Source organism: Peromyscus leucopus, chromosome 4 (assembly GCF_004664715.2).
Source record: "Peromyscus leucopus breed LL Stock chromosome 4, UCI_PerLeu_2.1, whole genome shotgun sequence".
NCBI lineage: Eukaryota > Metazoa > Chordata > Mammalia > Rodentia > Cricetidae > Peromyscus > Peromyscus leucopus.
The window spans coordinates 106,682,639-106,697,844 of NC_051066.1; the positions used below are offsets into that span (position 1 = coordinate 106,682,639).

Genomic DNA, 15,206 nt, shown 5'->3' on the forward strand with positions numbered 1-15,206 from the left:
CTGCACCTCCACCTCCACCCAGTTCTCTCTATCCTCTTGTAACTCAGGCCACCCCTTCCAGGCTGCTTCCCCGTGGAGCTCCAGGCCATTAGCTGAGGCGGTGACCTTGACCCTAACTAGACCCTGCAAATGAAGGGCCTGCCTCTAAGCAGTGTGGATAGATCTGACCCGCAGTGACCTGCTGTGACCAGTCATGCAGTCGCCCTCTTAAGACAGTGCTCCACCAAGGCAGTGCCCAGACATAAAAAGGTCGGACCCGGCTGGAGCAACCATCACCTCTGGTGGGTCGGAGGACTCAGAGCACCAACGCCATGGCCTGCTCCAGTCTCGCTTGCTGCCTCCTTGGCCTGCTGGCTCTGACCTCCGCCTGCTACATCCAGAACTGTCCCCTGGGCGGCAAGAGGGCTGTGCTGGACCTGGACATGCGCAAGGTGAGTCTCCCCCATCCGTCCGGTTCCAGCAGAGAAGACTCCCACCCGCAGAGAGCATCCCGGCACTCTGGCCAGCCCTACCCCAGCCTCGCGTGGGAAGCCAGGGCGTCGGGCAGGGTTAGGCTCCCGCTCGACGCCGTGAAGGCGGAGACAGCGCCCGAGCACCCACTGTCCCTCGCCCCGCCACAGTCCCGATTCGGGACCGTGCACTACGCCCACCGTGTGCTTCCCCGCAGTGCCTCCCCTGCGGCCCCGGCGGCAAAGGCGCTGCTTCGGGCCGAACATCTGCTGCGCCGACGAGCTGGGCTGCTACGTGGGCACCGCCGAGGCGCTGCGCTGCCAGGAGGAGAACTACCTGCCCTCGCCCTGCCAGTCGGGCCAGAAGCCGTGCGGGAGCGGGGGCCGCTGCGCCGCCGCGGGCGTCTGCTGCAGCCCGGGTGAGCAGGGTGGGGGGCCGGCGGCACCGCCCGGCAGGGGACTTTCGGGTTTGCTGCTCCAGCCACTGACCCATTTTTCTTGCAGATGGCTGCCGCACGGACCCCGCCTGCGACCCTGAGTCTGCCTTCTCCGAGCACTGAGCCCTCTCGGGGATACCTTTAGAGCTCACCCTTCACTCCCCAAGACCACCGCCAGAAAGAAATGACAAATAAAGCAGATTTCCTCCTCAAACTTGACTGGTGTCTAATTGTCAGAAACGGGAGGGATTACGGGCCCTGGCAATTCAGGGCAATTAGAGCCCAGCAGACGCTCAGGGGACAGAGGGGTCCTCTATGGCTGTCACCACCCACCCTACTGGAGTGGGCCTGTGGCAGACAGACTTAGAGCAGCATTTGAAAGTCCAAACAGCAACGGTGGACATCTGTGGGAAAAGACAAGGCCTGGGCAGGGGAACTCATCCGGTCGCTTGCTGATCTGAGAGGAGACTTCAGCCACACCCTCAGGTTGAGGGGGCAAGCCTGGCCTAGAAAGAAGGGTCTTGGCCGGGGAGGGTAGTTACAGAGCCATAAGGTTTCTATACACGGGCCTCAAGGAGGCCACCCCTGGAAAGATCAAGAACCAGCTGTCCTCAGTGCGGGGCCTGAGCTCAGGGCCCCGTTTCCGCCTCTGCAGACCAGCATTCCCTGGGGCAGCATGGAATCTTAAGAGCCCGTGGGCACAGAGGGCCACAAAACATAGAGCCCACAGGCAAAGAGTGGAACCCGCAATCTATACTGCTCATCCATTGCTGGATCAAATCCACTCCCCGTGCCACAAAACACGCCTCGCTCAGCTGCCGGGGTTCTCAGCAATGATGGCAGAAGGCGCATGACCCTACTCCACTCCCACACAGGGGCACGTGATTCATTGTTAGAATAAAAAGGGAAGGCTTGGGTGGAGATCCGTGGGGGAGGGCAAGGCCCTGGGCTCCATGCCATGACAACAAGTAAATAAACATACAAACAAACACTCCCTGTGGGTCTCACACCCAGCAAAAAGAACACAAATGACCCCCATCACCACATGTGGAACTCACAGACAGGGTGGAGCCAAAAAGATACATGAAAGAAACTTCAAGATTGATTTGTTGTTTCTTGTTTTGTTTTTGGTGTGGCTGTTCATTTTTTCTGGGGCTGGGTTTCGAAGACTGTCTATCTTAAGACTTTTATTCTGTTAAATTTCTATTTCTGTGTACGTGTCTCTGTGAGAATATGTGCACACGAGCACAATGCTCATGGAGACGGGAAGAGGGCGTCACTACCACTAAGCCTGGAGTCACAGGTGATTGTGAGTCATCCTAGGTGGGCACTGGGAACAGAACTGAGGTTCTCTGCAAAAACAATGTGCTCTTCTAACTCCTGAGTCATCTCTCCAGCCTGAATTTTTCTTAATTATATTTCATTATTTCGTTATTGTGTGGATGTGGGTGGGGGATGGTGCGCACAAGCCACAGCACGCATGCGGAAGTCAGAACTCTAGGCATCTGCTCATATAAGCCCACTTGATTTTGGAGGCTGATCAGGGGAGGTACGTGCTTACTGTGAATTCTAGGAGTGCCTGCCTTTCAGTGGCTCTGTAGCTGGGTAAGGTCCTCCCTGGAAGGGAGAGAATAGAAAGTCAGTGGGCAAAAGTAATTCCTCTCCTTGTGGAATAGGAGAATGATTCTTCTAGGAAGCAGATGGGGGAAAGAGGGGTTACTATTCTCCACCTGGGCAGAGGAGCAGAATGACGGGTCTCAACCTCATCCTGAAGCTGCTCGTACACCAGGAATCAAATCAAGTGCAGCCAAGTCACAGCCACACCCACCTCCTCCGCTGGCCTTTCCATCTGGTCTTTCCTTGGTCCTGTCCTCATGGAGGTCAGACCCTGAGAGGCCACATGGGAAGAAGGCCGGGGTAGAAGTCCACCTGGCCGCTGTACCCTGGTTAAACCAAGGCATGCAGATAGACTTAAAAATGCTGGGATGGGTGCTGGAGAGATGGCTCAGCCTTTAGGAGCACTGGCTGCTCTTCCAGAGGTCCTGAGTTCAATCCCAGCAACCACATGGTGGCTCACAACCATCCGTAATGAGATATGATGCTCTCTTCTGGCACACAGGCATACAAGCCTACAGAACACTGTATACATAATAAATGAATAAATCTTTAAAAAAAAAAAAAAAGATGCTGATATGAGAAGCAAAAGGCACCTTGACTCTGTCCAGGACTGACCATGCCCAGCCACCCAGTCAGGTCACTCAGACTAACCTCTGACTTCCACAGTTGCCCCTGACCTCAGAGCCTGCAGAGCATCCCAAAGGAGATGCAGCATCTTGTGGCCCCTATACCTGCATATGAAGAGGATGCCCAAGACAGATGAGGCAGAGAGAAGGGTAGGAAGCTAACAGGAGTGTGTGGGGGGGGAGCAGAAGAGACCAGAAAAGGATGAAAGGCTTGGGAGAGCAGCCAGAAGGCCAAGACACTGGCAGGCTTGGGGGAAGGACCAGTGCTGAGGGCTGAAGCTGGGGGCTCAGGGCGGTCGAGAGGACTGGGATTCAGTTCTCAGCATCCCCACGGTAGTTCACAGCCGTCTGTAATTCCAGCCCTCATGAACCCGATGCCTTCGTCTGACCTCTGCAGGCACCAGACAGCTCAGGAGCTGATCTGAGCACACCTGTAGTGCACAGACATACACGACGGAAGAACACGCGTACACGTAAATAAACCTGAAATTTTAGGAATGAAAGAAAAGCTAATGAGGAGAAGCGGGGAGAGGAGGGACAGAGGCCAAGTGCTGGTGCCAACTTTGCTCCAGAATCGGATGTACTAAAGGGAAAACGCGCTTATGTCCGGGAGCTACTGTGTGTGTGCCTTGGTGCTGGACTTGTGTGCTTGTCTGGGTCTGTAGCTGTGGTTGAGGTCAAGAGTCATGGAAACGCCCCCAGAAGTTGTTATCTTCTGGTCTTCCCCTCCTCCTCCTTCCTCGGTGGTGCTGGGGACCAAATCCAGGCTAGGGAAGCATTCTGCTAATGAGCCACAGCCGCAGCCTGTCTGGCGTATCCCTGAGAGCAGGTTTAGCGGTCTGAATATGTGCCGTGGGGGTCTTGCCGCTGGGCTCTCAGGGGGTCTGCCTCTCGGTGGCTGGGTCCCGATGATCGAGACAGCAGGTGGCACTGTGTCTCATTTAGGTCTGGGTTAAGTCTCTGCTCTTTCTCCCACCCAAGCACCTCTTGGGCAAAAGTGACTCTGCACTGGAAACCAGGAGAGGTCGCTCAAGTTGTTTGTATCTTAGTCTGGGATGAAACTGGGCCTGAGATGGTCCCCCTGGCTCGTCCCCTTACTTCTCTGTCACGCTCGCTGATTTGTCTCTCCCTTATCCACCAGTGTCCTAGCTCTCTGCTTTTATTTCGGTCTTAGCCAGAGAATCGCTAAACCACCTTCTTCAGAGCCTCCCCGGGCCTCAGGCCTTGCCCTTCTTCTGAGCTTGGGGCTGCCTTTGTCCTGAGTGTGATGTGGGTTATCAGGAGCTCTAGAACGCTTCGCTTGTAAGTCTTACAGGTCCTGCCCTTTCTGGGCATGGAGGCGTGGACTATCCGCGACCTCGGGTGCAGGGATTAGCCGTGCAGAGTAGAAAGTTCTCACTCCAAGCTTCCCCTCCCCTGCCCTCGCCACCCCAGAGATAGAGACAGACACCAGGGTGCATTTTTTAAAGTTTATTTTCCATGCTGTAGGGGCGAGGCGTGGGGGCGACGGCTCAGTAGCCCCGGGGCTTGGCAGAATCCCCGGCCTCCCGCGACCCAGCCAGCTGCACCAGCCGGAGCAGCAGCGCCCGGGCGGGCCCGTCCAGCTGTGTGCCGTTGCTCGGCTCGCGGGCGCGGGTGAGCCGCAGAAAACCCTCGCGACACTCGGGCTCGGTCACGCAGCTCTCTGAGGGAAAGGATCTGTGAGCGCAGACGCCCTGGGGTGGGCGCAGCTCCGGGGGTGCGGTCCCAACGCTGCCCTCCCACCCTGACCGCCCCGCCCCGGCCGCCCCCGCGCCCCGTGCCAACCCTCGCCCCCCTTCTCACCCTCCAACCCGGTGTCCCTGCCCCCACCTCACGCCCTCACTCCCACCCACCCCCGCTTAACACCCGCCTCCACCCTCCCACCCCGCAGCCCCGCCCGCACCCCGCCCGGCCCCGTGCGCACCGTCGCTGCAGCAGACGCCCGCGGCGGCGCAGCGGCCCCCGCTCCCGCACGGCTTCTGGCCCGACTGGCAGGGCGAGGGCAGGTAGTTCTCCTCCTGGCAGCGCAGCGCCTCGGCGGTGCCCACGTAGCAGCCCAGCTCGTCGGCGCAGCAGATGTTCGGCCCGAAGCAGCGCCTTTGCCGCCGGGGCCGCAGGGGAGGCACTGCGGGGAAGGACGCGGGTGGACCGGGAGCGAGGATAAGAGTGGCGGTGGGAACCCAGCCCCCCTCCCCGCTGCTGTCCCAGCCTAGCGCTGCAGGTGCCCCGGCGCTCTCCAGCCCGAGAAAGAGCAGTCGAGGGCAGGAGTGGAAATCTGAACCGCTAGGTCATCAGGAGGGTCGGTTCTCACTAGGCGCTCTCAAAACCCTCACCTGCCTGGGCGGAGTCTCCCCGGGGCTGCAGCACTTGGGGACCGAGCTCAGCTCTGAGGTGTCACTGGTGTGCAGCAATCTCTCGGAGGCTTACTTCTCTGACATTCAGATGGCTCTCCTACACATCCCAAGCCCCTCTTCCTCCATCACCCCCCACAGAGCACTCGGCTTCTTGTAGAGGGTTCACGCCCTTTCTCTCATTTTCGGCCTTTCTCCTACCCCTGGCCCAAGCCGGTGGGCCTCACCTGGGCCTTAACCTCCTGGCCACCTCATTTACGCTATTAGGTAGGCGGCAGGGACCAAATTAGGGTGATGCGTGCCGGGCACCTGGTGCCTCAAGCCTCCAAAGGAGCTCTGCAAACAGAAGGTGGACTGTGGGAGCTGTCGACCTGACTGCTCCAGCCTGTGCGATAACTCAAATTGTGGCCTGGACAAAACCGAGCCTGGTGCTGCTGAATTGCCCTGAGCTCTGCCAGAAGGGCGAGACTCACAGCTGAACATGCAGACAAGAGATTTGGGCAAGAAGCCGGGGTTAAGTATGGGACATGCGCCACTCAGGCATGCACAGGGCAATGGCCGTCAAAACAGGAGCTTTGAGAGGCTGAGCTGGGTGGGGAGGGCCTTAGATTCAGGCTAGAACAGATCTTTGTATAATCTAGCCCGTCCTGATGAGCTGACACCCCACCTCCCTCCCCCAGGTGTGCAGAGAGGCCTGGGCACCCAGCTCAGCCTGCTCCCGTCCCAAGCCCGGTTATAAGGAAATCTCTCATTTCTGGCATACCCGCTGCACGGGGACAGTGTCCTTCATGCCGCTTCCCTGATACTCGGTCCCCTCTCCCCCATTTCAGCGGTCCGTCCACTATGCTATATTGCCTCTTTCCAGGAACCTCCCCTAAAGTCTGACTTCTCTGACAATTTGTCTCCCTCTCCTAGCCCATCAGCCATTCCTAGGGCACAGCCAGGGGCCCCGAAACGGACCACAGTGGTACCTGTCTCAGCTCCATGTCAGACATGGCCCTCTTGCCGCCTCTCGGGCAGTTCTGGAAGTAGCAGGCAGAGGTGAAGGCCAGCAGGCTCAGGAAGCAAGCAGACAGCGTAGCGTTGAGCATTCTGGCGGGCACGGGTGGGCACTGTGCGCAGCTGCTCTGTTGGCTCTGTTCTGCTGCCCTGGCGGGCTGTCTATTTATGTCTGCAGGTGTTCCCTAGGAGGCGACAACGTGGCTGCTAACCCCCTCCCCGGTGGCTCCCCAGGAGCCCACGGCCGACAGGTCCCAAGCTGTCAGCAGTGATTCAGGCGTCTGGGGACACACGTGGGCCTGTCTGTGCAGAGCATGTTGGAGGAGGGGGCAGGCCAGCAGGCTGTCATTGGCCACGGTGTGACTGGAGCAACTGCCACAGTTACTGTGGTGCTGTATGATCTGGGAGGTGAGCCGGCGCAAGGATCACCTGGAAATCACATCTGAGCATCCTGGCTGCTCTCAACAGGTCATAGGGGTCAGCGGGCCCCATCCAGTAAGGGCTGTCATATGGAAGCAGGTCAGGACCAGGACGGGTGGGAAAAGCTTGTTAGTTTCGGGGTAGGGTGAGTGAGAGGATCACACACACCAGGTGGACTTTGGGAAGGTAATTCCCATTTGCAGCCTCATTGGCCCAAAGCCACAGTTATGACATCAAGGGCAGCACACACAGATTCAAAGGTCTGTCCTGTGCTGGATGTGGCTGGCTTCAAGATGACCAGGTTGTTTCAACCTGCATGCATGCCCCTGTAGAGCCAAGTATGGGGACTCAGATTCTGAAAATGGAGTCTTTTTTGTTTTTTCTTTTTGGTTTTTCGAGAGTTTCTCTGTGTAGTTTTATGCCTTTCCTGGAACTCGCTCTGTAGACCAGGCTGGCCTCGACCTCGCAGAGATCCGCCTGCCTCTACCTCCCGAGTGCTGGGATTAAAGGCCTGTGCCACTGCCGCCCGGCGAAAATGGAGTCTTGGGGATAGTGCCTGTCTGGTTCCCACTAAGGACATGAATTGGGAAGCTACTGTGAGAATGAGAACTCCAGACTCAGTAAGATCATGTGGAAGATCTGGCACATGGGCCTGTGGTCTGAGCTACTTGGGAAGCTAAAATAGGAAGGCCAAAAGTGCCAGGCCAGACTAGGTGACTTAGTGAGACCCTGTCTCAATATTAAAAAATAAAAGAAGGAACCGGGCGGTGGTGGCGCACACCTTTAATCCCAGCACTAGGGAGGCAGAGGCAGGCGGGTCTCTGAGTTCCTGGCCTCCTGGGACTTCATAATTAGATCCTGTCTCAAATAAACAGATAGATAGATAGATAGATAGATAGATAGATAGATAGATAGATAGATAGGCAGAGGGCTGAGGATAGAGCTCAGGAGTAGTCCTGGGTGAAATCCCGGGTACTAAAAAGAGGAAAAGTTTGAGGAGAGAGACCCATGCCCCTAGGCTGCTACGGTCTCAGGCCTAAGGCAGGAGTGGAAGAAGATTGTTTTGTGGGAGGAAGTGGGAGGAACCACAGCCAGACAGGTCCAGTCTGAAGAAGCGGAATTAGTTCCTGACTTGAGGCTGTAAGTCATTTCTTTCTTTCTAAGGCAGTCTAATGTAGCCCAGGCTGGCCTTGAACCTATTATGTGGCAGAAGCAGGCTTTGAACTCTTAATCTTTCTATCTCCACCTCTCCAGTGCCAGGATTATAAGCATGCACCACCACACTCAGCTTTGGTCCTTCACAGCCTCCTTTCTTTGGGCTACCAGAAAAACCCTCTGGTTTTGGCCCAGACTAGTCAGTCCATTCCTTCTGGACTGTGCCCAGGCCAGGACCCTTCCAGCTCCCAAAGGCTTCTGCTACCTCTCCTGAGTATATCAGTGTGCTTCAAGGGAGCTCCAGAGAACCATTTGGCCTCTACCTCACCAAGTACAGTGGGGCTTGGTAGCCAAGGTGGCCTCCCATACTCAGGCTCGGAGGCCAGACCTTTTCAGGAATGACTGTCGGCTCTCGAGGCCTCTGTAAGAGGCAGCCGATAGAGAGGAAGCCAAGTACGTTGACTTCTGTGTCTTGAAGCTTCCTGACTGGGGCAGGTCACCGGATGTCTGACTCCCCACTCAGTTCCAGAATAAAGTAGTGAAGCCGGGTAACCACTGCGTGGGGCTCTGAGCGCTGAATCACTTAACGTGAAACTTAAGGGAAGTGCTTGCGTCATGGTGATGTTAGTTGACAGCAGGATTGTATTATTAATGTCCTCATTAAGAGAGAAGAGGTTGTTTTCCAGAGAGAATAGCTTCCTTGGCCAGAAGAAACCTTCTTCTCCCACTTACGGATGAGAATGAGCTTTGGGGGAGATGGCTATCCTGGTCATTTGTGAGGCGGGTTGCTGCTGGGGGGGGGGAGTGGGGCAGAAGCCTGGTTCAGGCCTGTTGTGTGGCCTTGTCCCTAATTTACCCTCTCTGTACTTTGGTTCCAAATTATCATGTGGAAGCTGATGGGGCCTGATTGAAAGACACGAGTCCTGGGACCAGGCTGGGAAGGCCCAGAGTCCTTCACCAGCCATGTCCACCAGGGCTGTCATTCTAAGGCCCCTGTGAAGACGCCATGCTCTGTCCCCCAGCATGGATGTCAGAGGTGCATCAGGCCTAATCTCCACCTTCTCGGCATTTCTGCTGGCTAGGAACGGTCCCAGGAGTGTGCTGGCTCTTTTCATCTCAGATACCCCCACCCCACATGCTGCATGGACTCCCAAGATACCCCACACCTTCTGTATTTCCTCATAGCTTATTTTTCTCAAATAACTTTTTTTTTTTTTTGAGACAGGGTCTCTCATTCTGTAGCTCTGGCTGGACTGGAAATCTCTAAGTAGACCAGGCTAGCCTCAAACTCACAGCCTACCTCTGCCTTGGGAGTGGTGCCATTAAAGATAGTGAGCCATCAGTCTGTCCTGTTATCTGTCACTCTTACTCAAAAGTCAACATTGACCCTGAAACTCCCGCCACTCAAGATTTCTGCCCAAACCAGCCTACTGAAACTACATTATTATAATCGTAAAGTATGCTGCCTTTTGGTGGGCCCATCGTGTCTTTATTTTACATGGCCTCTCCCAGCAGAATTTCACATGATGAAGACTTTGTCCTTTTTTACAACACACTTCATCTGGTTTCATTCTGGTTCTTGGGTCCTCTACCACACTCTCTCTGCCTCCTCTTCTGGCTTCACGTTGGCTTCTACACGCTGGAATATCCCAAGACTTGGTATTGTGTCCCTCCTTTTCTCTTCCTCCTAGGGTATCTTTATACTTTTTACAAACTAATGATGTCCCAGATCATGTCTTCATTCTGAGCGTTTTTAGAACCGCCCAATGACAGGTCCCATTGGCCTGGAATCTGCCGTTATGACTTAACATAGTCCGATTTAGCTCCTGGTTTTCTTCCAGGGGTCCAGTCTGCAATGGTATCACCATTCCCACAGCTTAACACCCACTGTCCTGTGGTGATATTGCGTTCCCCAATATATTGTGCACTTTAATAAACTCATCTGGGGTCAGAGAACAGAACAGCCACTAGATAGACATAGAGGCCAGAAAATGGTGGCACATACGCCTTTAATCCCAGGAAGTGGTGGCAGGAAGCAGAAAGGTATTTAAGGCATGAGGACCAGGAACTAGAGCCTGGTTAAGCTTTTAGTTTAAGCGGCAGTTTAGTTGAGATCCATCTCAGAGGCTTCCAGTCTGAAGAAACAGGATCAGCTGAGGAATTGGTGAGGTGAGGTTGGCTGGCTTGTTCTGCTTCTTTGATCTTTCAGTATTCACCCCAATACCTGGCTCCAGGTTTGTTTTTATTAATAAGACCTTTTAAGATTCGTGTTACATTGCCCCATCTAGAGCATCTCTCACTTTAAAAAATTATATATATATATATATATATATATATATATATATATATATATATATAATAGTGTCTGTCTGTCTGTATGTATGTCCACATGAATACAGGAGCTCCCAGAGTACAGAAGAGGGCATCAGAGTTCTTGGAGCTGGAGTTACAGGCAGTTGTGAGGCCCAGAAATGGGTGCTGGGGAGCAAACTGGTCCTTTGCAAGAGCAGTATGAGTCTTGTCTGTCCACACCTCACTCCTTTTTTTCTGTCCTAACGTGGGTCTGTGTTGGTGGGGTGCACAGCTGGGTAAAACCTCCTTTACCCTGAAGTTCCTCCCTCCCTCCCTCTCTTGCCCCTCCACCTGTACCTCTCTCCTGTCTGTGGGGTGCGCATGTGTGTATGTTTGCATTCCTTCTAGAATGAAAGCCCTAAGTCATGGAGGACACCATCATTTGTATTTATTCCTCTCCTGGGAGTTTTCCCGAACAGTGGATTTTTCAGTTCTAGAAAGAATGAAGGGAGGGTGGGAGGCCTGGGGACCAGCCTTAGCTCTGCAGGGCATTGCTGTGTGACCTTGGGCAAGCCAAACTCGTTTTCAGGGTTCCTTTCTGGATGTGGCAACCCCACATCTGACCTCACTGTAGACTTGAGACAGTATCCTAGTCTCGCCATGAACTTGCTCTGTAGCTGAATCTGGCCTTGTGCCTTTTTCTCCACCACCCCCTGTGCTGGGACTATGGGCGTGCGCCACCATGCAGTTTCACTGAGGTCTAAGAAAATCACGTGAGGTGTTCTAGATTGGGGCATTCAGTTTTTCTCTCTTGTCTTTATTTGTTTGTTTTCAAGACAGGGTTTCTCTGTGTAGCCTCGGCTGTCTGGAACCTTCTCTGTAGACCAGATTCACCTGCTTCCTCTGTCTCCTGAGTACTAGAGTTAAAGATGTACGCCACCACTGCCCAACTCTGTCTTGTCTTTTTTTTTGGGGGGGGGGGGTCGAGACAAGGTCTTTCTGTGTAGTTTTGATGCCTGTCTTGGATCTCGCTCTGTTGACCAGGCTGGCCTCAAACTCACAGAGATCTGCCTGCCTCTGCCTCCCAAGTGCTGAGATTAAAGGCACAAGCCACTGCTGCCCGGCCTGTCTTGTCTTTTTTAAAGACAGGATCTCCCTCTTGCCATCATGGAACACTCTATGTAGACCATGCTGGCTTGAACTTCATAGAGATTCCCCGGCCTCCGGCTCCAGAGTTCTAGAGTTAAAGGCCAGGGTCACCAAGTCAGGTGACAAACCATGATCTATTTTAAAATCCTGTGCAGCGGGTGCTGGAGAGCGGGCTAACCAGTTAAACACTTGCTGCTCCTGAAGAGGACTCAGGTTCTGTTCCCAGCATCCCCAGGATGTCTCACAACTGTCTGTAACTTCAGTTCCAGGAATCTAGTGTCCTCTTCTGGCCTCTGTGAGCACCAGACATGCCCCTGGTGCCCAGACACACATGTGAACAACACTCATACACATACAATAAAAACTACGAAATCTTTAACAACTCAGCGGGACGAAGTGGGGTATGCCCAGCACTCTGAAGGTAGAGGCAGGCGGTTCTCCAGTTCGAGGCTAGCCTGGTCTACATAGCTAGTTCCAGGAGAGTCAGAGCTACACAGAGAAACTCTGTCTCAAAAAACAAACAAACAACAACAAACAAAAAATATTTTTAACTCTGTACAGAGACAAGTTGAGTAGATTCACAGTTCTGGGTCTGGTGGCCTGCTGCACTTGACAGGGACAAGGGCCCCCAAGGGGACATAACAGACCTCTTTAGTACAGGCAGCCAAGCAAAGAGGCAAGAAACACTGCTAGGTGAAGAGAAACTCACAAGGAAAGACAAAAGGCCTCCAAGGTCATGGAAGTGTTACGGCTGGGGTTGGATACAAATGTGGGGCTCGGCTAGCACCCACACTAGGCTGGCCAGGTAGAGGCACGCTGTGCCCCGACTGCCCTGGAGTGGGTGTGTGTGGGGGGCTCATGAGACAGCCGACCCGGCATCACTCAGCGCCATCAGGGCGCGAAGAGGCTGCGCACAGCCGGTCCCAGGCCTGCAGTTCCAGGCTGGACACCGGAGAGCCTGCCGCTGGGTACCTCCCTGCACCCTCAGCCCCTGGCTCTGCAAAGGGGAAGCCACTGTGCAGATGGTGGACTACCTGCCCTCGGTGTGAGGACTGCAGTCCTTGGAAAGAGCAGGAGGGCACAGACTTGAAGGATACACAACTTGCAAGGGTCTGAAACCAGATCCAGACATACGTGCATGGATGCCTACCTGTAGTGTGTGTGTTTTGGGGTGTGTGGGTGTGTGCATTTGTGTGAGCATTCGGTATGTGTGTATGTGCACATCTTTCTCTACCTACCAAGTGCTTGGACGACAGGCATGTGCCACCCACCACTCTTGGCTTCACACATAGGTTTCATTAGTGTGTGTGGCAGTTCTTTGCCCAATTCACATAAAACCCCACAAAGAAGTGTATTTCCTCCCTGTTCTTAGAAAAGTGTGCCATCAAATTTGAGTCGCATGCCCAAGAATACAAAGTAATAAAACCAGGCAGGATGGCTTAAGCCTTTAATCCCAGCACTAAGGAGGCAGAGGCAGGTGGATCTCTGTAAATTCAAGGCCTGGTCTGCAGAGCAAGTTCCAAACTAAGCAGGGTCACAGAATGAGAGAGACCCTGACAGAAAAATAAGTAAATAGATAAACAAACAAATAGAGAAAGGAAGGAAGAAAGAAAGGAAGAAAGGAAGGAAGGAAGGAAGGAAGGAAGAAATCATGCCTCTGTTGAAAATCCCCATAGCTGAAGCTGACTAAGCCATGAAGACATTTATGCACTCAAATTTTGTTTTTGAGGGGCTGGGCACTGAACCCACAGTGGTGTTGTTTGAAATGAAGTGCCCGGGGAAAAGCCTTACCTGTGTTAAGGACTAGTGACTAAAACTTCTGTGAATGTTCTGAATCTGAAGACCAACTACCTTGGCTATCTGCAGCCCCCCCCCTGTCCCCCGGCCCCGCCCCATTAGCGATCCATTGCCAACCTCGGTGTCTGACCAGCACTGATCCTGACAGCTGAGTACCAAGGCTCAGAAACACAAATTCAGGTTACTCTCAAAGCCATTGCCCAAACATGGTAACAGTTTCATTAGTTTTATTTTTTAATTTTCATTACTATTATGTGTGTATGTGGTGTGGGGGGGCTGTGTGCATACGGAGTTCAGGAGACAACTTTGTGAAATCAGTTCTTTCCTTCCACCCTCATGGGTTCTGGGGACCAAATTCAGGTCATCAGGCAAGCATTTGCCCTTCCAGCCATCCTAACTGCCCTCGTGAGGATTTTACAGTAACAGAACACTCAAAACCTCATTGGTGGGTTGGGCGGCAGCGGCAGCGCGCACGCCTTTAATCCCAGCACTCGGGAGGCAGAGGCAGGTGATCTCTGTGAGTTCAAGGCCAGCCTGGTCTACAGAGCGAGATCCAGGACAGCCAAAGCTACACAGAGAAACCCTGTCTCGAAAAAAAAAAAAAAACGTATTTATTACTTGTATTGGTGTCTCTCAGGCTTTTGATCCCAGCACAGAGGAGGCAGAGGCAGGCAGACCTCCGAGTTTTAAGTATACATAGTGAGTTTCAGGCTGTCCAGGGCTGTAGAATGAGACCCTGTATCCAAAAATTAAAATAAATAAATAAATAAAATAAATGGTTGCGGCCTCAGCTTCTGTCAGCAGAGCTGGAGCAGCTGGGCTGGGCCACACCCCAATCTCCCTACGGGTTTCCAGGAGGAAACTTTGAGAGTTTAGCTCATTTCCATGGTCTCATTATAGGTGACCTCTCTGAGGCATCACACGCATCCGCGTGTGCCCGAGCATCTCATTTCCCGTTGCTCACGCTCTCCCTCCCCTCTTCCGTCTTGGGGGCAAAGCTCCCCTGTCTGAGCTCATCCCCTGAGTGAGGGGGAGGAAGGCAGGTGAAAGGGGTTCTCTCTGGAGGCTTCCCGCTTGTGAGACAGGCTAATTACAGGCTTCCTAATTAATGAGCCATGGGGTTGCATTTCATCAACTGAGTCATGCAAGTCTGGGTCTCACTCTGGGCCCAGAGAGAGGGCATCAAGAATTAAGGAGGGTCACGGGAGGTAGAGGCCAGCTTGGGGCTGCTATCTAACCCATTTGATTTTCTGCATTTACCCTTCTGATTTTTTAAACTTATTTTTCAGGTACATGTGTATGCGTGTGTCCCCCCTGTCTTGTGAAGGCAGGCGCCTGAAGAGGCATTGAGTCTCGAGGCTGGAGTTACAGGTGTTTGTGAGGTCCCTGACATGGGAGCTGAATCCGGGTGAGTTCTCTTACTCACTGGGCTCTCTCTCCAGACTCCTGCCCTTCCCCGCCCCTCGACCTTTTCAGGTCCATTTATGTAGTCTATGTGTATGAGTCTGTGCACCGAATGCATGCTTGGTGCCCACAGGTCAGAAGAAGACGGCCTGGATCCCCTGGAACCGGAGTTAACTGCACGGTCCTTTCTCCAGCCTTCCTTGCCTTTTGAGTCTCACTCTGTAGCCCTGGATGGCCTGGAATTTACTCTGTAGACAGAGCTGGCCGGGAAGTCACAGGGATCTGCCTGCCTCTGCCTCCAGAGTGCTGATCCCAAAGCCGGTTGCCACTACACCTGACATACCTTTTCCCAATGAAGCCCGATTCTTCCCACAGGTGAGAGTCACCCCAGGCCACCCTTCTTAGTCATGAATTATTTCTGGGACTGCTATCCCCCCATTTTCTCTCTCACGCCTTCAGATTCCGCCAGGGCCCCCCAGGGGTCACTGG

The 15,206-nt window shown here is 53.7% G+C and overlaps 2 protein-coding genes across 2 annotated transcripts; one reads left to right on the forward strand and one right to left on the reverse strand.

Annotated features, from left to right (window-relative positions):
- Positions 1–224: 224 nt before the first annotated feature.
- Oxt (oxytocin/neurophysin I prepropeptide) lies at positions 225–1,100 on the forward strand. The gene is given in 4 exon segments (XM_028878534.2): positions 225–431; positions 668–695; positions 698–868; positions 954–1,100. Coding segments are annotated over 4 exon segments (375 nt in total). The 5' UTR covers positions 225–311; the 3' UTR covers positions 1,010–1,100.
- A 3,492-nt stretch (positions 1,101–4,592) lies between these two features.
- Positions 4,593–6,889, reverse strand: LOC114699463 (arginine vasopressin). The gene is given in 4 exon segments (XM_028878533.2): positions 4,593–4,813; positions 5,075–5,245; positions 5,248–5,275; positions 6,473–6,889. Coding segments are annotated over 4 exon segments (492 nt in total). The 5' UTR covers positions 6,593–6,889; the 3' UTR covers positions 4,593–4,640.
- Between the last annotated feature and the right edge of the window lie 8,317 nt (positions 6,890–15,206).